The 26,831-nt window shown below is 34.0% G+C and overlaps 2 protein-coding genes across 2 annotated transcripts; one reads left to right on the forward strand and one right to left on the reverse strand.

Moving 5' to 3' along the window:
• On the forward strand, window positions 6,279-9,803 carry LOC109724222 (cyclic dof factor 1-like). The gene is made up of 2 exons (XM_020252964.1): window positions 6,279-6,607; window positions 8,271-9,803. Exons 1-2 carry the CDS (start codon window positions 6,443-6,445, stop codon window positions 9,540-9,542), a joined length of 1,437 nt encoding a protein of 478 aa, XP_020108553.1. The 5' UTR covers window positions 6,279-6,442; the 3' UTR covers window positions 9,543-9,803.
• On the reverse strand, window positions 13,736-16,031 carry LOC109724409 (WUSCHEL-related homeobox 6-like). Its single transcript, XM_020253229.1, has 3 exons — window positions 15,437-16,031; window positions 14,232-14,407; window positions 13,736-13,982 (listed from the first exon to the last, which is right to left on the reverse strand). Exons 1-3 carry the CDS (start codon window positions 16,008-16,010, stop codon window positions 13,965-13,967), a joined length of 768 nt encoding a protein of 255 aa, XP_020108818.1. The 5' UTR covers window positions 16,011-16,031; the 3' UTR covers window positions 13,736-13,964.

The following is a 26,831-nucleotide window of genomic DNA, read 5'->3' on the forward strand; positions in this document are numbered from 1 at the left end:
AAATTCTATAAATTTTGAGTTTTTGTAAAATTAGACCGTTTTTTTCGATTTTGCAAATTCGATTCGAATTTTTTCGCAAACTGACCAAAATACTCTTTAATAAAACAGAAAGGAGTGGTGGGGTTTTTTTTTTTTTTTTTGAGAGATAGGTAACACGCTACCCGCTTCGTTTATTTTATTTAAAAATAAACTTAGCTGAAAATATAAATCAACTGAAATTTAATTTGAAGTTTCGGATACCAACCACTAAGTCTTTTGCCACTTGCTCTAGAAACGGTCGGTTGGGGATTAAATTTTTCAGATCACGTATATCTAACTTTTCTTTTCCCCAAAAGTCTGGCCCGGTGATGGGCACACGTGTACTTCAATTATCGCGAAGGGCTCGGATGAGGGGCATCGTTAGAGAGGGAGCGGGGGCCCACTTGGTGGGACCGGGAGGCACGTGACAAGGAGGGCTCCTATTGGGTGGAGCCAATGGAGGGGCGAAAGTGTGGGGCCCGATGCTTGTGGCGCAAAGCGACCTTTATACGCTCCACTTTCGCTTTAGCTTTTGCCGTGGGGTTCAGCGGCTTAGTACACGGAATTTAAAGCGGTGACGTGGAACCGAGAGAGGGAATCGGGCGACCGGGTATTGCCGGTGGACTATGCGTGCTTTTAATACGGAGAAAAGTTTTCCGTCGCTGGACTTCGTCTACCACGTCATCTATGGACCTCCGAAGTAAATGTCCCTTTCACATGAGAAATGGTTGCCGCAACACTAAGTTTATATAATATTTTAAAGAGGTAGATTCCTATGCTTTTTAAAGAGTACGAAAATTTTTCATATTTTTAAGTTATTTTTGATGATAGGGTATCTGATTCGATAATTGATTTCGTTATGCATGATATAAGCTATTAAAATTATTTAGTAACCAAATTTTATATTTTTTTTGAATTCGTTTCCTTAGTGAATGAGTAGACTCAAAATGAACGACTGAAAATAAAAATTTTACAAAAAACAGTGATAAAAAACTTAAATATCAAATTGCAAGTATTGATCTTAATCTTGATGTTAAGTAAAATTTTCTATTAAAGTTTTATATAATTTAAATTGTTCGATATCGTTGAACTTATAAACGTACCATATTGGTCTTCAAAATAGTAATTTTGTAGACCATTTAATTATTTGATAAATGATGTCAAAAAATTATTAATTTGATTTTCAAATAATTCTAATAACGTAGATCATATCTAATAACGCCGATCGTTAAATCAGATATTCTATCATTGAAAATAACTTATAAGCACAAAGGACTCCGTATTTTTAAAAATACTAGTCATAATGCACGTGCAATGCACGTAACATTTAATTAAATTAAATTTATATTTATATTTTAAATTTAAATAGTTATCGGTGATATGAGTCTATTTATCAAATTTTAACTTTAATTTATCTTTGGATAAGTTTTATATATTTTTAATTTAGTTACACTATAAATACTTTTCATATTTATTTTATAATATACAATTATTTTTAACGTGTATACAAAATTTAAAATTTGAATTAATTCTAAATTTTAAGTTAATGAATTCACATTAAAATTTTTGAACAAAATTTAAAATTTAAAATTAATTTTGACAATGTGCCGGCGCCGGTGATGTCGAGGTGACAATGTGCCGGCGCCGGTGATGTTGATGAGGAGAACGATGACGATGCGCCAGTGAGGGCGATGGGGACAAATGAAAAAAAGATATTACTAAAAAATATTTGAAATATTTGAGAAAAATATAGATGAAAATGAAAAAAAGATATTACTAACAAAATATATATTTTATATTTGATAAATGTATAAATGTAAATGAGAAAATACTAAAAAAAAGATATGCTAAAATAGTATAAAAGCATATTAAAAATTTTAGTTTAGATCAAAATATCTCCCGAATGTGGCAAAGGTGGCGAAGGCGACAATATGCCGTTGTCGGCGATGACGATGACGATATGCCGGTGCAAATGTTAATGTAAATGAGAAATACTAAAATAAGATATACTAAATAGTATAAAAGCATATTAAAAAAAATTCGTTAGATCAAATACCTCTCCAATGTGGCAAAGGTAGCGAAGCGACAACATGCCGGTGTGGAATGCGATTGCCGGTCGGCCAGTGAGGGAACAAATGAGAAATGATATTAGTAAAAAAATATTAATGATCATTAATGTGAGAGATAAAAAGATCATGAAGATGATATATTTTTAAATAAAAAAAAATATTACTAAAAATAATATACTGATGATTTGCGCATTAATGTGAGAGATAAAAAGTCATGAAGATGCACACTTATTAGCATTGTAAAAATCTTAAAAAAGTAAAACAAAATATATGAAAGACGAATTGAGGTAGGAATTATATTATGACACATTAAAATGAATTAGTGTAGCAAAATACTTTCTAACGTGGCGAAGATGATCGTGACGACGATGAGAAACGAATAAATATTACAAATATATATTTGAGAAACGTATAGTGAAATGAAAAAGGATATACTTTTATTATATTTAAGAAACGTATAATGGAGATGAAGAAAGTATTAAAAAAATTATTATGTATGGATAATATGATGTGAGATAAAATTGGATTGGATAAGTATTAGATACTTTCTATATAATTAAATTTTAATTATGTTTAATTTTAAAATTTAAATTTAATTTCGATCCACTTTAAGTTTGGAAATTCAAAATTTTAAATTTTTAAAATTTAATTTTGATTCACTTTAAGATTTAATTCAAATACGTGGGTAGTGAAGATTTATATATTTTTGAGAAATCCAAATTTAATGAATTATTTAAATAAATAGTTCAAATATTTCTGACGATGAAAAAATTAGTAAAAAAGTAGAGACATTTTCGAAAAGAAATTCATTTTATTCAAAATTCAAATTTATTTTGATCAACTTTAAGATTTAAGTTTAAATGTGAAATAATGGAGATATTATATGTTTCTAAGAACTCAAAATTCCTAGACATGAAAAAATTAGTTAAAAAGATAGAGATATTTTCGTAATAAAATTCATATTTAATTTAAAATTTAAAATTTTATTTTGATCCTTTTTAATATTTAAATTCAAAAGCGATGATATATTTAATTCAAAATTATGATAGGTTGAAAAAACTTTTGAGAAACAAAGAGAAAAGATTAAAATTTTGATGAGATATTTGAAAAATGCGTGGATACTATGTGTGAGAAAGATTAACCGGATATTATGTAGGTAGTTGACGTATATGATAGGTAGATTAATGAGATATTTGAGAAATTTACGGATATTATATTGAGAAAGGATTGATGGGTACGTATATTATGAGTGAGAAGGAAAATATTTGAGAAACATGTAGATAGAAAATGTGATATAAATGTAAGGGTATTATTGTCACAAAAAGTGACAGATACTTTTATTTTCAATCGTTAGATAAGATCTAATGGCAAAAAATTAATATCTTTATTTGAGAATAAATTATTACTTAGTGAATTATTTGAAATGATTGGTTGAAAATTACTGGACATGAAAATATTAGTAAAAATGATAGAGGCATTTTTGGAAAAAGAAAAAAATTCAAAACTCACGCTTTTATAAGTAGTATAGATAAAAGACGTACTCTATTTTAAATTATATATATAAAAATTAGTTGTAATCTTCAACATCATATATTATTTAGAAATCTATAAAAGCATCTTGTTTAATTACGTGAGATGGTAAGAGTTTCGTAATGTTAAAAAATTTAAGTAATTAAGATATGTTTAACTAATGTTTTTTTTTTTGAGATATTTTAAAAATACGGAGTCCTTTGTGCTTATAAGATATGTTTAACTTATGTTGATACAATGTTTTTACGTAAGATTAAATGGTTTGATCCTACGCTATTTTTGTTTAAAATTTCTCTTACATAAAAGACTTTGTCCCAAAAGATCCAAAATTGTATTTATCTTTCTTTTATAGTAAGATTGATAGTATTTCGTTGTTTACTCTGCTTGATATATATGTTATTTGATGTGTGATTTGGTACTTTATATTATAAATTGAACTTAAAACCTCATAAATTTATGATTGGCTCTGATCTTACTAGATGGTTGGAATTGAAAATAATGAACGAGGGATTTAATCATTTACTTGGATTGAGCTAATGGATCGGGTTCTATTGGCGAAGTGGACGTGCTCCTTTTTACGGATTGCTAAGAATATTTGATTAGCATAAACGATTATTAAATTCAAATGGATTTAATCCAAGTTGGGCCAAATTTTGTGCTGAACCCACTTGCATCCTTTATGCCAATTTAGAATATTTGCATAACAAATTAAATTTTACTTCAAATTGCAGATTTAAATATATACATACATCCATCATTGAACGAATATAGAGCTTGGATATGGTAAATCATAACATGTTCTAATACACAAAAAAGGAAAAGAGAATTGTGCATTTGCATTCATCAATTCCAAAAAAAGAAAAAAAAAAGGTTATCATTTTTTTTAATGTATAAAAGGTGTCCCTTAACTGAAAAGAAAATTATGGATATGAAAACAAGAATGTTTCTTAATAAAAGACATCCTTTTTTTTTTGTGACATGATAGTACGAATTCAGTACACTCCTAATCATAAATGTTTGAGGTTTTTCTGAGTATAGTAATTATTAATTTATTGAATAACTTATTATTATTTATTTTATTTGAAGAAGTCTAAATTAAACTAAAATAAAATTTGAAAGTATAAACTTGAAGTTTTTAATTTAAAACTTTGGCTTTAGAGAGAATTTGTTAAATACCTTTGTTTAGTGCTTTTTTTTTTAGCAACCACATTTAAATGACATGTTACGTAAAAAAGCAACATAGTCAAAACGTGATCTAAACCAATAATAACAGATTCGACCAATTTTTATTTAATTTTTTTTTATTTTAAGCCCCAATATTAATTTTAATAATTAAGATTTCATTCTTTTTTGCAAAGTTTTTGCCGTCAAAATTTTATGATTTAATCGCATGCACTGACTCAGGTAAAACATATGTATTACGGACTTGACTGTGAAACTTAAAAGATTAAGGATTAAAATAGAAAAGCACACGAAAAAAAAGTAGACTAAGGATAAAATAAAATTAATTTAGAATACTTTTAAAAATAGATGAAATCGTTGACTACAATTTATTTATTTATCGTTTTCTACGACCGGATATTTGAATCAACGATTAATATCGTTAATTTGATTTAAATTATTTGAACATTCTAAAAATCAAAATTTATAATTTTACAATATTATATACTAGCAATTAAATAGTCTTAAATTCTTCTTTACATCAGTCAGCAAAATTGGTCAATTTTGAAACTCCTTAAACACTACATAAATAATGTCAAAAACTATAAAAAATATAATTTTTTTTATAAAATAACATAAAAATAAAGGATAATGCTACCTACACATCTATATATAAGCGTAAAACTTATATCTCTGCCATCCTAAGGTTCATGAAAATTCAAATAAATTTTTAGTTAAAAATAATTAATAGAACTAGTAAAAAACAAAAAAGAATCCTTCGCTCAATGGGAACATCCTGCGCAAATTATTTTCAGGCTAAACTAAATAAAACCTTAATCAAAACTGCTCTCAAAATTAAATCAAAACTCTAATCGTAAAATCGGACTAGTTTATTGATTCAATAGTTAAACCACCATTTATTCAGTTCAAAGAATCGAACTGAATCCTAGTGCACTTGCGCCAGGGAACCACTTGCGCCAGGGACGGTCGGTGATTCACATTTCTAGCTAAATTTAATTTTAAATAAAATAAATAAAGCGGATAGTATACTATCTATTTTTCAAAAAAAAAAAAGAATTGAACTGAATCGCTTCATAGACTAGGTCATGATTGCAACGGTCGAATCAACAGATTTGATTCGGTTTTTAAATTATTAAATTTACTAAAAATAGAGAGGAATAAAATAATTTTCGATTGTAAATATTTACTTTATGTATCATAATAATTTAACCTATAGCCATAACTCAAACTTTCAAAAATGCTACGTAGTTAATTATGAAAAAAAAAAAAAAGTCCATCTCTTATTTATAGTTTATAGGTCCCTCCCTCTTGTCGCAAACCAATCCCAATCCCCTCCCCCTACACGAATCGACACGAGAAAAAGCGAAAGCGTGCGTTTGCCGCTCCTTTTTTTTCTTTTTCTTTTTTTTTTCTTTTTTAATCCCCTTTCTAAACTACATCATTTTTCCAACCCTTTTTTTTTATATATATATATTTTTTATTAATTTTTATTTCTCTATCTCTATTTTTCCTCGCTCGCTCGCTCGCTACCTTTGCTTCGCCCCTCCCCCACTTTTGTTTTTGGCGAAAAGCGGAGGTGTAGGGGATGCGATTCGATACTCTATTGCTGGTGGATTTGGGAGCGGGGATCGGACGGTGGGGAGATGTATGAGCTCAGAGATCCCGCGATCAAGCTCTTCGGAAGGACCATACCGCTTCCCGAGGCCGCGCCGCCGCCGCCGCCGCCGCCGCCGGAGGAGGAGGAGGAGGAGGCGGAGGGTGGCGCCGATCCGGCTCCGCCGTCGGAGACTTCCATGGAAGCGGAGCAGGTGAGGGGTGAAGAAGAAAAAGTTGATCCTTTTGTATATTTCGTTCTGTGTCCAGTGGGTGGTTAGTGGTTTATGCTGTGTTTATTGAAGTTTTTAAGGAATTTTCGGCGAGTATTGGGTGTTTTTTCGTGTGATTTTTGGGGCTTGAAGTGAGCGTTATGTTGGATTGGACTAGTTGATTAGCTCCTCATTGTTGTTGTTATTTTGTTGATTCCTAATCCGTTTGAGTTAGCTGTATGATGGATAATATGCTTTCCTTGTATGTTGTGTAGCGTAATGAATAGATTTGGATGGTATTTGATTCTAAGATAGGCATAGGTCTCTTTGATTTCTGTAGTTGTATCGTTTTATGGTGGTAAAACCCTAAACCCCAATCCTGATTAGGGAGATTATTGAGCTTGGTTACCATGAATGTGTCCTGTCTATTAGTATTGCTACTTTTGGGATTTAATCATTTGTTCTGCGTCTCTTTCTATATGATGGTCAAAATGTCTAAATTAGATCTTAGCTAATGAAAAGGATTCTAGTATATTGCTGCATATACTCTAGTTTTAAAATAGTGGGATGGGATTGTGTCGGTGTTCGGGTGAAATTCTTTAGGGCTGTATAAATTTTGGGACTGTATGGCTTGAGATCTTGAATATTAGGTGCAATTATGAAATATCCTTTACTTTTTTTGGGACTTATTAGTGATGGAAAATGCCTCGACACAAAGGAAGAACTAAGCATTTAAACGATCTTTAAGAGAAACAAATTTGCCAGGAAAGGTGCAGGGTTAGGTTTTTCCTGAGAGTGGCGTATGAGGGCTTAGTCCGCATGATATGAAAAAAAAAAAGAAGAAGAGATGCATAGACTTTTAACTACATTTAGGTTTTGACCTGTTAAGTTGGTTTTAGGTTTTATCGTTTCAGAGGGCTTGTCTTGTATGATATATGAATAGGAATGAAAGGTAAAGATATGGTGTGTTTGATTTAGTGAATCTTGTGCATAATGGTTGTAGGAAAGCATGTCATGTGCATAAACTGCAAACAGTGGTTGATGCAGTTTTCATCTTTGAAAAGAAGTTGTTTGAAGTCAAAGGTGATATTTAGACTCACAAGGAAGAGGGAAATTACTTCTTCTAATCTCCTGAATATCATGAGTATTCCTCTATGTTTTGTTAACTGTTACTCATGTGATGCAATGTAATAGGCTTTTCTAATCTGTTTGCGTACATGTTTGTACAACAACCTGTCTTTCTCCTGCTGATTGACTGTCATATTTCATCCATCTTAAGCCTTGTTGCTGTTGTGATGAGGTTCCCCTGCTGAGAAATGAATAGTAATAGGTATTGGAGCTAATTCTTGGGTCCTGTTGACTTATGATTTTTGTGATCATGAGAGTTTGAGTGTATAAAGTCACACTCTCATTGTCTTGTCATACTCTTTTGAATTTGCATGAACCACACTTTTCATTGACTAATTAATTGCTTGTATCTGGTATCTGTTATCATCAGTTAAGGGCGTGTAAGAGAAAAAAGAAAGGGAAAGTAAGTGAAGTTATTTTGAAGTCCATATTCATCCATGAGGGATTTATGCACAAAAATGGACGATATGTATTACCGTTATTGCTTGGGATATATTTACTAACTGTTGGTTTACTTGTTTTTATCTTTCAATTTCAGGATACAGACAAAGAAATAAAAGAAACAGAAGTCAATAGCATAAAACCAGGTGTGCCAGAGGAGGACCATCCAGAACCAAATTGTTCTTCTGGTTTAGAGAGTGCCAGTAGCGATGACCTTCAAACACCCGCATGTGAAGACAAGTCGGAAGCTGAATTAAAATCTGAGCAAGTTAAGAGTGAGGGTGAGGGTTCAAACCAAGATAGTAAGGCCCTCAAGAAGCCAGATAAGGTCCTTCCATGCCCTAGGTGCAACAGTATGGACACCAAGTTTTGTTACTACAATAACTACAACGTCAATCAACCACGGCACTTTTGCAAGAACTGTCAAAGATATTGGACTGCAGGGGGTAGTATGCGAAATGTCCCTGTTGGTGCAGGCAGGCGTAAAAATAAGAACTCTTGCTCTCAGTTTCGCCATATTATGTTGTCATCTGATGGCATGGCTGCTGGCCGGGCTGACACTCCTGATTTCACCAACCATCAGGCTATTTCATGCGGGCCTGGGCCTTCTGTCCCCCCGAGGCCCATAAAAGGAAATGGTACTGTCCTGAAATTTGGGCCTGAAGTGCCACTCTGTGAGTCCATGGCGTCTGTGCTGAATATTGGGGAGCAGAAGAATAATACTGAAAATAAGGAGGAATCAATGGAGGCCTCAAATTGTGTTGAAAATGGATTACCTCCAAGTGTAGCTCAAAATGGTCCAAATAGTATGCAGGGATATTGTAATGGGTTTACTCCTCAACATCCGCTACCTTATTACCCGCCAACTCCCTTTGTGTACCCTTGGAGTCCGGGATACTGTAATGGACCACCACCCATGATGCCGGCCCATGCACTCTCTCCACCGGCCATTCCTTTTCCCTTCGTTCCGTCTCCCTTTTGGGCGTGCCTCCCTGGGTGGCCCAATGGAATGTGGAACGGTCCATGGCCTGTATCGAACGGTGTATTATCACCATCATCTCCCACAAGCAACAGCAGTTGTTCAGGCAATGGCTCTCCGAGCTTGGGAAAGCATTCTAGAGATGCGAATTTACTGGGCGAGGAGAAAGTGGAGAAATCTTTGTGGGTTCCTAAGACCCTAAGAATCGATGACCCAGACGATGCTGCAAAGAGTTCTATATGGACTACTCTTGGGATTAAGCCAGATGAGGGAGGTATATTTAAGTCTTTCAAGTCCAAAGCCGAAGCTAAGAAGTCAGATGCCTCTCAAGTATTGCAGGCAAATCCGGCAGCGTTATCACGGTCTCAATCCTTTCAGGAGAGCACATGATAGGGCCTTTTGGGTTACCTGGAGTATATAATTTTTTTTTTCCTTATATTTATACAGTACAAGCTAAATGGTTGTTTATAGGATTTGGTGCTGCTAATGTCTTGTTACTCCAATAGAAGCACTGTGTATGTACCTAAAGCAGTAGATTGTTTGAAGAAAAGCCGGTAGTAGAGCTTGTTAGTGCTTTTGCTTCAAAGCTGCAATGACTAATGGTCAGGCTTGTCAATATGTCTTTGATTGATTAAGAATTGGAACTGCAAATAGCATATAACTTTACTGCCTGTACCTTTCACTTGAGGTGTCAGCAGGCAGAGAGAGAGAGAGAGAGCAGCAGCAGCTAGAGGTATGCAATGAGTGCTGCAACTGTGAAGGCAAAGGTTTGAATATCTGATTCCTTTCTCCAATGCTATACCTAAGGAATATATTCAAGTTCAACATGCTTATGATTTTCTTTTGATTGGATGGTTCAAGAAAAAGAAAAAAAATATCAAAACATTTGTTTTGATCTCTGAAGGAGGACAACTGTTTTATTCGAGCTTAAGTGTTGAATTGGTAGTAAATGTTATTTTTCGTTTTTTCTTTTCTCAAGATTTTTTTTTTTTTTGCCCCTGTTACAAAGTTTCCCTCTTCTCCTCCTGCTTGATTGTGCTGTTTTTGATGAGGTCGAATTACTGCTTCTGCATTCTCATCAGAATGCAGTAACTGGTAACTGTCTCCGAACTCTCTGGTATTCCTGTTTGATTTTCTTTCACCAGGTATAAACATACAAACAATGATAAAGGTACTCTGTTACTAGAGTATATGATTATATTCCTTTCAGTAATTGAGGTATAAAGCATGATGGGATTTACAATTTTTTTCTTCTACTTACTCATTTCAAAGCTCGTATCTTCTGATTCCGCGGCATGCAACATATGTAATTCATCCCTTAGCAAGAACTCCCGGGTATTATCAGCATCTGTAAGTAGCTCTACATAGTTATGAATGTTAAACATGTACTTCAGTTGCATGGTTTTTCTATGCTAACAATTTAGCTCAGCTATTAACTAAAGCTACTCTATGTCCATCTCGTGTTTTCGGGCTATTGTTCTGATGAAATTACTTGAAGTATAGCATAAGATCATTGCCTTACTACATCCAAGGCTCTGTTTGGGATTGTTGTGAGATGACATTACATGCGGTGCGAAAGTAGTACGGCACGAATATATTCTATTTATTTTCGTACACAACATCTCGCTTCATCTTATTGCAATGGTTCAGTTCTGACATATTTTTTTATGGTTCTATCGAAAAATGCCCAAACGGGCCATAAATAGTATTCGAGCTGAGCAGATTGGGTTGGTCTGCAATTGTGGTTTTGCTCGGTACTGATCACACCTCTTTTAAGATCGAGTCTGGTCCAAAATGATCCGACTGGATCAACCGTAAAAACTAGTAAATTACGGTGCAGTTTGAATAGTTTCGTGCCTTTATATGTAAGATCTGGCCCGCGTCTGGCCCTGTAAACTAGTCGGAGCCCGATACGGCCTGTAACAATCTTGGGCCAAGTAGATCGGGTTTGATTCGCTAACGCTCCTATTCTGGTAAAATAGATTGGAGTTGAATCTGAATGTGTAAAGGGTATCTCATGAAGAAATATACATCACCTAAAGTATTGCACGAAGAAATTTTATTTTAGGGATAATTGCCTATATACCTTACCTTTTAAAATCTCTGAAATATTTTATTTATTCTTATCTTTTTTTTTTTATTTCAAATATACCTCTCATATATTACTGTTGATGCCCATTAAATCATCTCGTACTTTTTCTTGAGTTAAATTTCTACCTAGTTAAAAAATAGTAAAAGTATATACCTATTTTGTCTCTAACTTAAGGACAAATAAAAAAAATTGGTGACGGTAAAGACAAAAAATCAAAATATTTTTTTTGTCCATAACTTAGGTTTCGTTTGGGATTGTGAGTAAATTGCATTACGTGCGGTGGGTAAGTATGATGGAAAAAATACTATATTTGTTTTCTTATGTAATATTGTATTCTGCATATAGCGATGAGTTGGTTACAATATATTTTCTACGGTCTCATCGGAGAACGCAGAAATATATCCCCTGTATGCTTTTGTCCCAACTATATTTTATCTAATAGCGTTAGATAGATCTTAATACAAAAACTAAGCTTTAAGGGCAAATAAGAAACTTTGGTGACGATAGAAGAGTATATTTGAAAGCGTAAAATAATAATTTTATAGAGATGACGGTTGTTCTTAACCGTTCAATAATTGAATTTAACTCTATGAGTATATTTGAAAAACTTTAAAATTTTAAAATAGTATTTTTAATATTAGTTTTTTAAAAGGAACAAATAGAAAATCAAAAACTTTTGAAAGGTATATAAGCGATTGCTCTTTTATTTTACTATCATACTTATTTGACAGTAAATATTTTAATAAGACAAATAAAATATGAGATAGTTAAATATAATTTTTTAAATCATAGAATAGAATGGAAAAGTGAAACTCCACTAAAATCACGTGAGGGTAAATCAAGATTTACCCTTTTTTTTTTTTTTTTTTTTTTTTAAGCAACATGCGTTCAACGTGGATTGGGTATAAAGGGCGGTGTGAGAAAGTCCAAGTTGCTGCCTCTGCTAACTACATTGGTTTGCGGGTCATGCCATCTATAATGCCCCCACATGAACCCGCTCCCGTGGGGCCCAATTTTCTTTTGGAGGCATTAATCTTGCACAAAAATTTTATGGGTATAGTCTCCAAACTAATTAATTTGGGGGCTATGCGGAACGGTGCCATGTGATCCATCCAACGATCACGGATGAAAAGAAAAAAAAAAAGCCCTGTATTTTTAGAGAGAGAGAGAAAAAGTAATTGAGAAAGACACCCGTCAGATCGTGCATGTGGCGCCGATCCGCGTAGTCTGCAACCCATAAAATTTTTGGCCATTAACCCTAAGCTAAATTTTTACCATATATATATATATTTATTTATTATATAATATAGTACATGCATGATCTCTGTAAATTATAATAAACGGACGTGAATTTGAATGAATTATTCTAAGATCCCAATAAAAAGAAAAACAAAGAAATCCACATATTACTATTTTGGAATTGTTTGGTGTCCCTAGACCTGCGTTCTACAAATGGAAACATGCTTATGAAACTTCTTGGGAAAAGATCACCTGCCCAAGTAAAGAAACCCTACTGTGGTGGGGCTTCTCCTTTGTATTATCTTTTTAGCATAAAATAATTACTCTTTGTAATACTTAGCAGGATTTGAATCCGGAACCGAACGCCTCCTCATATTCCGGACTAAATTACACTTTTTGTCCTTAAATTATGAGGCGTGACACTTTAATTTTTAAAACTTAATTTGTTATTATTTATGGTTCAAAATTTTGAAATTATAGCAATCAAGTCACACAGCCTGAATTAATTGATTAAATAGTGCAATAATTAATATGTCATATCACTAGCTTCTACATGAGCGATACGTCAATATTTAGTATACTAAATTAGATTGTGAGACTTGGTTGTAACAGTTTTAAAAAATTTGAGTAAAAAATTATAACAAATTAAAAATTTGTAAACCAAAGTGTCACCCACGGGCCTCATAGTTTCAGCACTAAAAGTGTAATTTAGCTGATATTTCGACTTAATTTTATGCTTTCAAAAAGTCAATAAATGTCAAATTTTAGAGTCGCAAGTATTGGGACAGTCAGGATACTTTTTTTTTTTTTTTTTTTTTCGATCAATACATAATTTCTGCTTTTTCTTTTTTTTGAGAGAGATAGGTAGCATGCTATCCGCTTCGTTTATTTCATTTAGATATAAACTTAGCTAGAAATGTGAATCAATTTTTTTTTTTTTTGAGAGATAGGTAGCACGCTACCCACTTCGTTTATTTCATTTAGAAATAAACTTGGCTGGAAATGTGAATTAATTAGGATTCGAACTTGGGACCTCGAGTACCAACCACCAAGCCCTTTGCCACTTGCTCTAGGGACGGTTAGAAGAAATGTGAATCAATTAGAATTCGAATTTGGGACCTTAGATATCAATTATTAAGCCATTAGCCACTTGCGCTAAGAACGGTAGGTGCAATATCACTTAATTTTACATAAAACACATTGACAGTACATTAATTACCAAAGAACATGAAGCCTATAATAAAGCCTAGACAATCATGTTCAGACTCTTGAATATATCTTGACTCGATAAGTTACAGCATCACCAGAAATATATTATTAGTAATTAAGCTTCAAACTTCAAAGTAAAGAGCTTGTGAGAACAGATTTGGATTATTAGCAAGCATGAAATTGGTTCGAAAAAAAGGGAAAAAAAATCGAGAGATCGATCGATCGATTGTAATGAGATTATTATTCGAATGTTGACGATGATGCAGCTCGAACTAAGTTGGCCGCGAAACCTATCAAAAGAAAGAAGAAATAGATAAGTAGATTATAATTTAGGGCTTATATATATAAAACTCAATAGACTAAATTTTATCTGAGCACCGATTCTGTATATTAATCATTTAAAATTTTTATTTAAACAAACATACAAAACGAAACAACAACGATGTTAAACGAGCCCTATTGCAATTTTTTTTTTTTTTTTTGAAGTGTGGAAGTTGAGTGCAAATTTGTAACTGAGAATATGTAGCAATCAAACTTACCAGAAAATAACTCTCGCCCATTTGCAAACTCTGCATGAGAATTCCGTACTCATTGATAGGAAGAAGCTCCCCAGAGGTGTTCACAAGAACTGCATCTTCTCTAAACAAAGCTCTCATGTCGATTAGGCCACTCGGAACTTCCGTAGGTAATCCATTGATGAACACTGTGATAGTCCCTACACTCAAATGCATTTAATAATTAAGGATGAAATATGTGAAAATTAATATAGAAGCACACATTATTAATTTGTTTCAGTCGATCATTTGGCTCGAAATTCTATCGAGTTTCTAATGCTGTCAACATGCGACTATCACATTCACTAATTATATATATTATCATTAGAACTGTAGAAATATGTCAAACTTCTACTTAAACTTTGATAAGATTATAAATTATCACGTGAATTTTATGATCTAGAGAACGTGATAAAAAATTTAGGTTTTGTGGTTGACTGAAATAAACTGATTGCACATGTATGTATTTTAGCTTTGTAACTTTTAAGTATTAACTAGAAACTAGGGAGCTAGGATTTATCCCGCATACATGCATGTAGTTCAAAGGTTTTACAAATTTACTTTATCGCATGTGAATTTGAGAACGTTACGTTTTCAACGATCGAGCCAATGAGTAGATAAAAAGGTAGGAAATTAATTAAGAAATTTGCGTAATTGATATGTAGGGAAACAAGGCCACGAAAAGTTTGAATTAGGAAATTTACAAGATTATGTGTTATTAATCTACAAAAATTATATCATTATTACATTCATGTAAAATCTGAAGGTAGCAGGCCATAAAATCACTATTTGCTGTGGTCATCATAGTCAAATTAATTTCTTTTTATCAGAATCACTATTGATGAGAAACAATAGTTAATTAATTTGGTGATAATTATGAGTTAATTAATTTGAATGCTGGTTAGATTTATCTACTTAGATACTAATGAAACAGGTTTTTCTAATTAGAAAAAAGTAATATTCCTTGATCTAGCTCCTTGTCAAAGAATAACAATCCATATAATATGAGATGCCATATTGAAACTACTAAGTGGGTACTTATACTTCAATAATACAAACATGGAAACACTTGTGTCTTTTGTGTGTGTGTGTGTGTGTGAATTCATTTTGTTCCTGCTCCTGTACTTAACCAAAACCCTAAGACCAATAAAGAAAACCAACACCATATGTAGACGCAACCATGCACTTACCAGGTTGATATTGCAGTTGAGACACCTCAGGAGTAGAGCACATGTAAGTTGGAACTTGACTCTTACTTTCCATGTAGCCCATTTGACGAGAGATAGCAAAGAGATCATCACTATCATCTCCAATAAAATTAGAACTACTAGCAGTAGCAGAAGAAGCAGAAGAAGCAGAAGAGCAAGAAAAGAAGTTTCCGTTGTTCGAATAACCGCTCGACAAAGCGTTGGGATCGCATAGACTTGCACCGCCTAGTTGGGCACAAGCGCCTCCCGCGGGATTGTTCAGTGCGGCCGCGGCTTGCATCTGCCGCTGTCGTCTGCGCGACCTCGACCGCCTGTTCTGGAACCAGTAGAACACGTTCGCGTCCCCGACCGACCCATACCGCTCGAGAAGCTTGCGAATCCGCACCGTCTCCTCCTTGGGGGGGTTCACCATGCCGCTGTTGAAGATGGACTCTAGGATGAGGATCTGCTCGGGCTTTGGTGTCCATCTCGACCGGACCGGCCCGGCCGTGTCGCGGTCGTACGCCGAGCCGCTGTTGTGGGTGTTGTTGATGTGGTTTCGGTTGTGATCATCCATGGGAAATAAGTGCTATGGGGGTTTGGGGGAAGGAGAGCAAAGTCAATGGATCAATAAGTGTAGGTGCGGGGAGCTATATATTGAGAGGTGTTTGAGTGAAAAAGCAAGGTTCTCACACGTGTATATAGGAGATGTGAACAAAGACAGTGGTTGCGCACATGTGGGTGTGTTAGGTACTTATAAATAGCTAGGCCCATGTGTGGGAGAATGTCCCTTGGTGTGGGGTTGTGAATAGTTTTTTTTTTTTTTTTTTTTTTTTTTTTTTTTTTTTTTTAACATCTTTTTTCGTAAGATATACGGTGCATGATTTTCCATTTAGATCATTAATGAGATAAAAAGAAAAAAAAATAACATAATACGAACTCACATCTCCACTCATCTAACCACTATCCAGATTGTCCACAATTGATGATAAGCTTAATTTGTTATAAAAAAAAATACAGCCGTAGAAATAATTAGTCTACACTCAAATATAAGAGGAAGTAATTAAGTCTAATAATTTTTTTTTTAGAACAAGATAGTACGCTATCCGCTTCATTCATCGATAAAAATAAACTTAGCTACAGATATGAGACAACTAGACTTCTAAAAAATACAAGAGACAAGGTGAAAGTGAGAAAAAAGAAAAATTAAGTAGGGCTAGAACATTCCCCAATATGTCACAAGGTTCTTAATCCCCTAGTTGTGAAAATAGTAAGGGGAAGGATTAAGCTAGCTCTTGGCCTTGATAGGTGAAATTATATACTAACATGCCCCTCAATTAGTTTGTGTGAAATTGTATATAATAATGTTGTCTTAATCATACCGTGATAGCAACATTAATTTTGTGGGTGATGGCATAAATTAAGAATGGTTACTCTTTAACTAGATGCCATGCATGTTGATGCTGAAGAAACCAACACATTAAAATAGTTTATGCTCGACATGTAGTATACGACACAGATTTTATTGGCAAGTATGATTTCATGAATGAACTAGATTATAGAGTTAGAGGGTGGAATCAGTGGTGACATGTATCTATTAACACCATATATACTAGGTTCATTGTACGTAGTTGCGTGTCAAAGCACATAACTAATGTTCTAAAAAGTATTAGAAAAATAACAACTACGTACCTTGTTCATGTATTTTGGATGCCACATCTATATTCTCCCGTGAATAATTCTGTTTTCTTATAAATAGTGACACTGTGTCACGTTATAAATGCATAAAGTTAACATAAACGAGATCGTATGGTGTGAGATTTTTTTTATTTCATTAATGAACTATATATACAGAACATCACCTAGTAAAGTTCAGTAAAAAGAAAAAAAAGGGTTTGTGGTAAAATAATTTAATTTGCATTGAACTCTTATTAATTTCTAGCTCTACTTGTCTAGGGGGAAGTATCATTGAAGGGGGTGTGGAGTGGGTCCCATATATAATTTAGTAACCTTGACCTTTGGAGGAGCTGTTGAGTTTTCTTTTAGGAATCTTGGTTTTGTTGGATCTTTCATGTGAAGGGGAAGGGCCAAGTACAGGTTTGGCTTTGTAGTGGCACTAAAAGAGGAGGCATGCATGTGAGGGTTTGGCTGAGGAGCATGTAAGCGCATGGTCCCTCCTTACAAAGCAGAGGGATGATTAATTCTTTTTTAGAGGTCAGTGTATGTTTGGTCTCATTTATACTTCTGCTTTAAACTGCCATAATTTTTAACAAAGTTTAACTTCCATAGAAAATAGTTTTAACTTTTTATCTCGTAGAAAGTTTAAATGAGATTGTAAGCTAGCACTAAAACTGAAACCTCTAATTTCAAAGCTTTACATTTCGTTACCGATCGGCTCTAGCGTTAGCGGCAAAAGGCTTGATGATTGGTACTGAATATTCTAAAATCGAAGTCTAGTTATTTTTTATATCTTCAGGTAAGTTTATTTAAAAAAAAGTAAACAAAGCGGATAGCATGCTACGTACCTTTCTCTCAAAAATAGAAGATCAAATTTTGTTTTGTTTTGTTTTGTTTTTTTTTTTTGAGAAATAGATAGCGTGCTACCCGCTTCGTTTATTTTATTTAGAAATAAACTTAGCTGAAAATGTGAATCAACTAGAAGGGTCTCGGTACCAACCATCAAGCCCTTTGCCACTTGCTCTAAGGACAGTCGGTAAGATCGAATTTTGTTGTAGCTGAAACATAAAATAGACTATATATTAATATAATGCTCGATCTCCTTTTTTTTTTTTGAGAAATAGGTAGCGAAGCTACCTGCTTCATTCATTAAGCAAGATGAACTAAGCGTACATGTTGGAGGCAGCTAGGGCCTCCTGGAGGGACCGGAAGAAAAACAAAAAGAAGATAAAAACGAAAACAAAACAGTAAACAAACACTAAAAAACCTGACACGGGGACAAAACGGGAGACTTTCGATTCCAGTTCGCTTGTATCTGAATTTCCAGCGCTGAAAGAAGAAATCACTTTTAAAGTACGTCAGAGTATTGTGGTCCAAGTGTTGATCAGTAGTTTGAGGCATGCAAGAGACCCAGAAACCGTGGGCGGCTTTCCATTGAAAATTGAGTTGTTTCTATCCGTCCAGATTACCCACCACGTTGCAGCCAGAAGGATCAAGCGTTGGTTTCTAGACGTGGCGACAGGTATTTCAGTACATTCGGTCCAGAGACTTTTAGCGTCACCAGTGCTGCCAGCGTTTACATCCAGTCCTCCCATGCAGAGAAGAAGATACCGGATGTAAACACAGTCGTTGAAAAGGTGGTCGCAACTTTCTGCAAGGACTGCGCAGAGAGCACAGTTCTGATCTACGTGCATGCCTCGGGTGAGCAGTCTGTCGGCGGTGGGTAGTCTTTTTCTAAGGAGTAGCCAAATGAAAACTTTAATTTTAAGGGGGATTTTCAGCTTCCAGATGTGTCGATATGTCGGGACACGAAGTCCGTCGTCCGTGATGAACCGATAAAGGGATTTAACTGTGAAAAGTTGGTTGGAGGTCCAACGCCATTTGATCAGGTCTGGCCTGTCAAAAGGACAGAGGCCTTGGAGCATGTCCTTAAGCGACGATACCTGTCTTCGTCTATCGGCGGACGAAGCAGTCGTGAATCCCCGACAGATAAAGCGCCATCTCCATCCGCCTTGATCCCAGCATTGGGAGATCCGGGCTTCCTTATTCCTGATGTTTGAAAAGATGTCCGGAAATAGAGTACGGAGAGGGGTTTCTCCAATCCAGATATCGGACCACATCCTGATATTTCTTCCATCCCCGAGCTCGTAGGCTACACCACAGGAAAACACGTCTCGGCAGTAGAGCACGCTCTTCCACCACTGTGAATACGGGCTGAAGGCTCTACCCTCTAGCAGTGGCTTGCGTCTGGCGTAGTAGAGGCATCTAATCAGTTTACACCAAATGAGGTCTGGGTCGGTGAAATAACGCCACCACCATTTGGTTATAAGTGCCAGGTTCATAGATTTTAGGTCTAAGATTCCAAGACCCCCGTCTCTTTTACTTTTGCATACTGAAATCCAGTTGACGAGGCAAGCGCCATCGGTGATTTTGGAGCACCCTTTCCAGAAGAAAGCTCTTCTGAGTCCCTCAATCCGGTTTAACACCCACTTTGGGGCCTTGAAGATGGAAAAGTAGAATAGTGGTAGGTTGGTGAGTACCGAGTTAACGAGCGTGAGTCTTCCCCCAAGCGAGAGAAGTTTGGCTTTCCAGCCTTCTATTCGGGCTTCCACTCGATCGAGGCCATACTTAGTTAACAATATTATACCGTATAGCGGGGCCAAATATACTGTGGGCCCTATTTGGACTAATTTGTGAACAGTTTATCTATTCTGAAATACAGTAATCACATATTTAGTAAATAATTATTTACTGTTTTTGTTGAGAAGAAGAGGCAAATAAGTTTCTCAACACTCCAAAAAAAAAAAAAAATTCATTTTAATATTTCCATTTTTTTTTGCTATAGTATACGAAGGGAGAAAACACTTTGATAGAGAAGTTAAATATTTTAGCTGTTTCTTCGTGCATCCGTTACCGTGGCAAGTGATAGCCATGCATCCAAGGAAGGGTCAAATTAAAAAACCACGAGCTTAATTAATTTACAAGAGCTAGCTAGCCGACGTATAGTGTGGACAATATGGCATGGCCAAGCAGAGAACAAACCCTAGCTAGTCACATAAAATAGAGGTGGCTAAGCTAGACATCAAAGTGCATGCATATATACACATAAAATGAAAAGTACTAAAATCTAAATGATGTTGAGATTCGAACTAAAAATTTGTAAGCCTTATTTCGATGTCAAAATATGTTATCTAATAATATTTTATTCGATATAATAATCTTTTACTATAATTGAAAGCTAGAAGTATGATTAACTGTTTAAAATATAATAACATATTGTATCTTTAAGTCATTTTAAAAGAATAAAATAAATTGTGGATAGTAAATGCTAAGCAGCAACTATTCCAAAAATACATGCTGATAGAAAAGACGCATTCATCATACTTAAGGGTTTAACCACAGCGCTCAGAGGTTTCGAATAAAACGCAGGACTTTGCGTGTAGAATCTATTGGTGTAATAAATGATAGGGGAGGAGGACAAAGTGGAGGGAGAAGCAGCGGTTTTGTTAGCTGTTTGTTGAGAGAAGCAGAAGCCGACGACGCGGACGCTGCAGAGGGTCGGGTGGAATAAACGGGGCCACGCTAGCTTCGCTTTCATGTGACAAAAAATATAAATAGAAACAAAAGAATTAGAAGGAAAAAGAGCCCTGTCACTGTCCCTCACATCATAGGTTTTATATATCTACCAAACTTTGAAAAATGTTTTGTCCATTTATGATAAAATTTTGGGATAATTACGTTTCTATTCAGTGTATATAATTTTAGACGCTCTAGACCTTATCTTTATAAATATTTTGGAGTATCTTTTGATACAGATGTCAATTTATTAAATACGGCTTGAAAGCAGGAAGAGTGCTTGAGTACGTCGTTTTCATATAGATACATTATTTTATACACCTTTGTTTCGAGTAAGCTATAGATGTTTTTTTACAACAGTGACTTAGTATATATTTCTGTGATTGTATCTCAAGCTAATCATGTATGTAGGAGAGTTGAGCTACATTGATCATACACTTTGACCAAACCCTTTTGCGAGAACAAAGCACTTTTATGATTCATAAATTGTTAGCAAAAGATAATCTGGAGTGAAGATTAAAATTGCCTATTATGATCGTTGAAGACATTTGTACTACAAATTGATAATCATTTTAAATTTATTTCTTATTCACACACACACATACACACACTCAAAATAGTTTCTATTTGGGTCCATGCCCCACTGCCTAATTTGGAGATGAGATTCCATTTATATGTCAAGCATATCAATACATGAATGAGCACATGCAGTACGTACTCCTATATATACAATTTTCTAGTTTTTCCGAGATTTAAAATTTGAGTTCACCTACAATACTCTCAGTAGTATATGAATAGTTCGTACTATCAACTTTTAACCTCCCGAATCCATAATAGTACCAGCACCAAAAAATAAATTCTAAACACCAAATATATATAGTATTCAAGCTCGACCATCAAATTTTACAAATATTAAAAGATGTACAGTTTTTTGCTTTGTTAGAATGGTTCACGTACGGTAATCTACATGGATTTTCAATTTGAAAGTTTCCTCATATGTTATCAAACAATTATTAATACTATATATCTATATCTATATATATATATATATATATTTTTTTTTTTTTTTCATTTCTGCAACAACTAGATGAATGTGTCGTGGAGATGTACTTTGTCATTTCTATTTACAAATAATAGTCTAAAACTAAGACATATAGTAATTAATAACCTTCAATTAGTGAGTATCTTAGTTTATTTTTTTTCATGAGACTGAGTATTCTCTCATAACAAATTACTTTGCGGTGTTCATGCATGCTTTGAGTAACTATTGGGCGGCGAATAGACAAATTGTCGACCGACGAAATCGGGTCCCTCATAATATACATTATTATCCTTTGTCATTAGCCATAACCAAATGATTATGGAAGTTGCCTAACACTTGCTTTTAGCTCATGAGAAAAGCTTTGGAAATATTTGTCACGAACCTCATCCTAGAAAATAGCTAGAGCATGCATCAAAAGTAGGCAAATTTAATGATCGTAGAAGCTTGATAAAAACACTAGGACAACAGAGTCAAGGTGGGTGACCACATGTCCCATACTCTTTAAGACCAGCTATTTGCTTTGTTCACTCTCCATCTCCCATTGTTGGAAATGAGATTATAAAAAACAAAAAAAAAAACATTGTAATCAATTAAATCACAAGCATGGTCACTTCCTAAATAGTTTTTCATGCATAATAGATTCTTAATCCTTCAACACATGGCCCTCCATATGTTATATGTACGTGTTTGTGTAAGGCTTATCATTTATAGTTCTATGTGTATTTTAAACATATGGGTAGACAACAAAAATGACATATAGTGACACTTTTAATTATGAGTATAATTAAGTGTAATGACATATAGCGACACTTTTAAATGCCAGCATAATTAAGCTTAAAAAAGTGCCGTTGACTAACTTCTTTTTTTTTTTTTGAGAGATAGGTAGTGTGCTACCCGTTTCGTTTATTTCATTTAGAAATAAACTTAGCTGAAAATATGAATCAAGTAGGATTTGAACTCGGAACCTCGGATACCAACCACCAAACTCTTTGCCACTTGCGCTAGAGACAGTCGGCATTGACGTCTAACTTATTGACACGTTTTAAAAGTGTGTTTGAAGGCTCCTTAATTGTCCCCAATATTCCTAACACTTCAACACATGGGCCCTCAATGTGTTATATATTTTTGTGCGAATCCCGCCATTTATAGTTTTATGTGCATTTTAAACATATGGATAGATAACAGAAATGATATATAATAACACTTTCAAATATCAATATAATTAAGCTTAAAAGAGAGTTGTTGACTGGCTTATTAACAATTTTTTTTTGAGAGATAGGTAGCACATTACCCGTTTCGTTTATTTCATCTAGAAATAAACTTAACTAAAAATATGAATAAACTAGGATTCGAACTTGAAACCTCAGGTACCAACAACCAAGCCCTTTGCCACTTGCACTAGGGACGGTCGGCTTATTATATATTAACACTTTTTAAAAGTGCTTTTTGAAGGCTTGTCCCCAGTGTTGCCACTTAATCTTATACTTAATGACAATTAAGCAAAAATGTATTAAAATATGTCTCTATAATCCAATTCTATTGTAGTACCTAGCTAATATATATATAACCCTCTTAGTTTGTACGTTCTCTTTGTACTTCATTTTTCAAGCTGCTTCTCAAGCGTGTGCGCATTCATTGCATATTCTTTATCCTTTCCATCTTAATGATCTTGTGAGTCATCTCTTTAGGTTCCCCTTAAAAAACAACAAAGGGAAATAGACAAAAAAACATTCTTATTAGTAAAATCGTGGAATAATTAATTACTTCATACTAAATTGATGTGAATGGAGTGAAATATATTTATCTTGTCTACCTGCAAAGAAAAAGGAGCTTTTTTTTTCCACTTTAACTAGCAAAATGGAATGTTGAGTTGTTGACATGTATCCATGTCATGAATGTACTTAATTAAAGTAACAATTGAACTTTTGGCTACATGTCGGGGGGTAATGAATAATAATTGTGCTAGGCATCTAAAACTATGTCACTATAGTAAGGTTCAACAAACTCAGTTAATATCAAATAATGCCTCGACCGTCTGTAGAGCAAGTAGCAAAGGGCTTGGTGGTTGGTACCTGAGACCCAAATTCGAATCCTAGTTGATTCATATTTTCAGCTAAATTTATTTCTAAATGAAATAAACCAAGCGGGTAGCGTGCTACCTATCTCTCTCAAAAAAAAAAAAACTCAGTTAATATCGAATAATGCCTCGAGTATAGATTCGCTAATCGATTCATTTGCACATTTCAAGAGAAATGTTACGTTAGGAACTTGTTTCCTCGGTCGAAGACAACCACCGACGGTCCGGAAAAGCCAAAATCATGTGGATTTATGAGTGATCACATTGAATAGTTAAGGTAAATTAAGAAAAATTGTTATTAAGTAATTGAAGTACATATCCTTTACAAGGTTGCACATGTTATGCATTCTTAGGACCTTCACCATCTTTTCTCCGCAAATGGAGCTAGTCCAAAGTTTGAATGGGGCCAAATGATGAGAAAGTTTGGTTCAATCCCTCTTAAAAAGGAGCCAAAAGGTGACCCCTTTAATTAAATTCGTTCTAATTATCTTAACTCATGTGCCCTAAAAGCCACACCAGATGCTCATGCTTAGTCTCTCAACAACTATATCCTTTTTTCTAAACCATAATTTATTATTTGCAAAAATCTTTTCTTTCATAAAACATTGTTGTGCAAAAAAGAAAGTTTACAAACAACGAATCTATGCGTTGTTGCTCTTTAGAGGGTATGTCGCCACTTTTGTCTCCTCTCCTTTCTTTTCTTTTTTCCTTTATTAGTGGTAAAAGAAAATGTTAAGAGTATTTTCGAACAATAGCTGATAGATTTGAAGAGATTAACCATAAACAGATTTCTTAACATGGCATGAAAATCTATTTTGAAACCCCTGCATTTTTCCAAGTCGTGGGTTCGATCCCGACAACAAATAAGAGAAATGATAATTAGAGCATTCGTAAGTCGATTTTTATCGTATCGATACAAACTAATAAATCACCTCCCCATGAGAATGGATTAATTCTACTAACTCCTGTTTAAACTTTTAAAATTGATGGGTCTAGATATAATTAAGGTTGGATATATGTGAAGTTCCATCTTTACCTTGGAAACTTGTCAAGTCCAACACTTATTAATATATGGTGTATTCTACCTGCACAAATACCTTTTAAATGGTAAAATAAAATGAGTTGTAAAATGCGAACCCTTTTGATTTTTTTTTTGGCTAAATATATTTTTGCTCTCTAAGGTGAGTGACATATTTGTCCTCAAATTTTACTTCATCATCGAAAACATTAGTGTCACTTTAGCGATATGTCATTATTCACTCAATTTAATTAAATGGTGAGATTGAATAACAATAATTTTAAAATTGAAATCATAAGTAAAAAAAGTATCGTACTTCTCTACCAAATGTGTAATTTATCTTTTTCTTTTCTTTCCTTTTCTTTTCCATAAGAAAAATAGAAAAATATATTTTAATATATTTTTGGTCGAGCTCTATTTTGCCTAATAGCTTTACCTCCACAACATAATAAATATATATAAATTCTTAAATTATATGTATACATAATAATTAAACAAAGAAAAAAAAAATATATCCCTATATTAATAATCGATAAGAGCCATCGACCAATTCAAAAGGATCAAAAGCCAATGAAAGTACGAGCAAAAGATAGTTAGGGAGTCTACCAAATTAGCCTGTAGTTGAGGGGTACTTTGATAATTTAGAAGTACGGAGGTTTCTCGACTCTCAAGCTATTTTCGATGATAAAATTTTTGAATTGATTATCAATTTTATTAAACTTGATTCAGAGTATTTCAAGTATCTTAAAAATAAATTTTATGATTTTTCAATAATATTTACTTGAAAACTCACAAAATGCGATAATACAATATTAAAATTTTAGACCAAATATATGGATATTGCTTTAGATAGTATAAAAATTGTCAATCAAACTTTACATAATTTGGATGTTCCTACACGGTTAAATTTGTAAACCGACTCATATTGACTATTAAAGTTGTTGATTTCGGGCCCTTTTAATCAGTAAATAAATAATATTTAAAATTTATAAAATTTATTTTTTAAATATTTCAAATATTCTAAATCAAATCCAACATAACCGATGGTCGATTCGAAAGTCTCACCATCAAATACAACTTCAAAGCGCAAACACTCCAGCCGGACTCTCTCTTTACCGTTTGATTAATCAAGTTCACGGAGGAATTTAAAACAAAAAAGTGCACTCTACAACCCTCTTAGTTGTAATCTTTCAACCCCTCATCCAAAGACTAAATATTTTACCATTCTCATCACTCTCTTTTTTTAAGTAGTAATAAAAATTCAAAAGAGAATTGACTAAATTCTAGAGGAGCGGTTATAATCCTTGAATACAAAAAATGTAGGGATAATGTTAATTAGTTTAGCAAAAAAATGTTATATCAAAACATTTTTATAATTTATCTATCTCTCTCTATTAAAAATTAAAAGTTTCACTTCGTAAATCTTTGCTAAAATAGTTAACACATGGATCATTAGAATTTGATCCATCCGCACCAATCACGGGCCATAATTGGCCTGATCCGATATGAACTTATTCCACACACAAGTCCGGCCCAGTTCAGGCTCGTCTATGTTGGCCTTTGTGATTTGATGGCATTCAATTAATCAGCCCATATATCTTACACAATTATACCATGAGTAATAGTGTTCAGAGTAATAGTCACACCTATAAATAGTATGGAGTATATCTATACATGTTAGAATAAACCTTTGGATTGGTTCACATTTTTTAATATGATATCGGAGTTTGGTTTATAGTTCTAAGTTTTTTGTCGGCCGTTTAGCTGCGTGCTAGTCGGACATATCGTTATCCCAGTTCGGTCCTGTTTGGATGTCGAAATAATTTTCAAATTTGAAAGTTGGTTTAGGATTGGAAATCTTATTTGCAAATTTAGATTTGAATTGTCTCTGGATCTGATCCAGCAGGTCTAGTTAGACCTCTATCTACTCACAAGAAATTACAAGTGGATTAACATTTTTTTTTTTTTTAATGCCCTCGGTTTCCGGTCCGCGGAAGCTTCGGAAATT

Source organism: Ananas comosus, linkage group 18, assembly GCF_001540865.1.
Source record: "Ananas comosus cultivar F153 linkage group 18, ASM154086v1, whole genome shotgun sequence".
Lineage (NCBI taxonomy): Eukaryota > Viridiplantae > Streptophyta > Magnoliopsida > Poales > Bromeliaceae > Ananas > Ananas comosus.

Coding starts and splice junctions, on each gene's coding strand:
- LOC109724409 (XM_020253229.1), bottom strand. CDS start 16,010: ATGGATGATCACAACCGAAACCACATCAACAACACCCACAACAGCGGC. Junction 14,408..15,436: donor TCAACTGCAATATCAACCTG/GTAAGTGCATGG, acceptor ATTTGAGTGTAG/GGACTATCACAGTGTTCATC.
- LOC109724222 (XM_020252964.1), top strand. CDS start 6,443: ATGTATGAGCTCAGAGATCCCGCGATCAAGCTCTTCGGAAGGACCATA. Junction 6,608..8,270: donor CTTCCATGGAAGCGGAGCAG/GTGAGGGGTGAA, acceptor TTTCAATTTCAG/GATACAGACAAAGAAATAAA.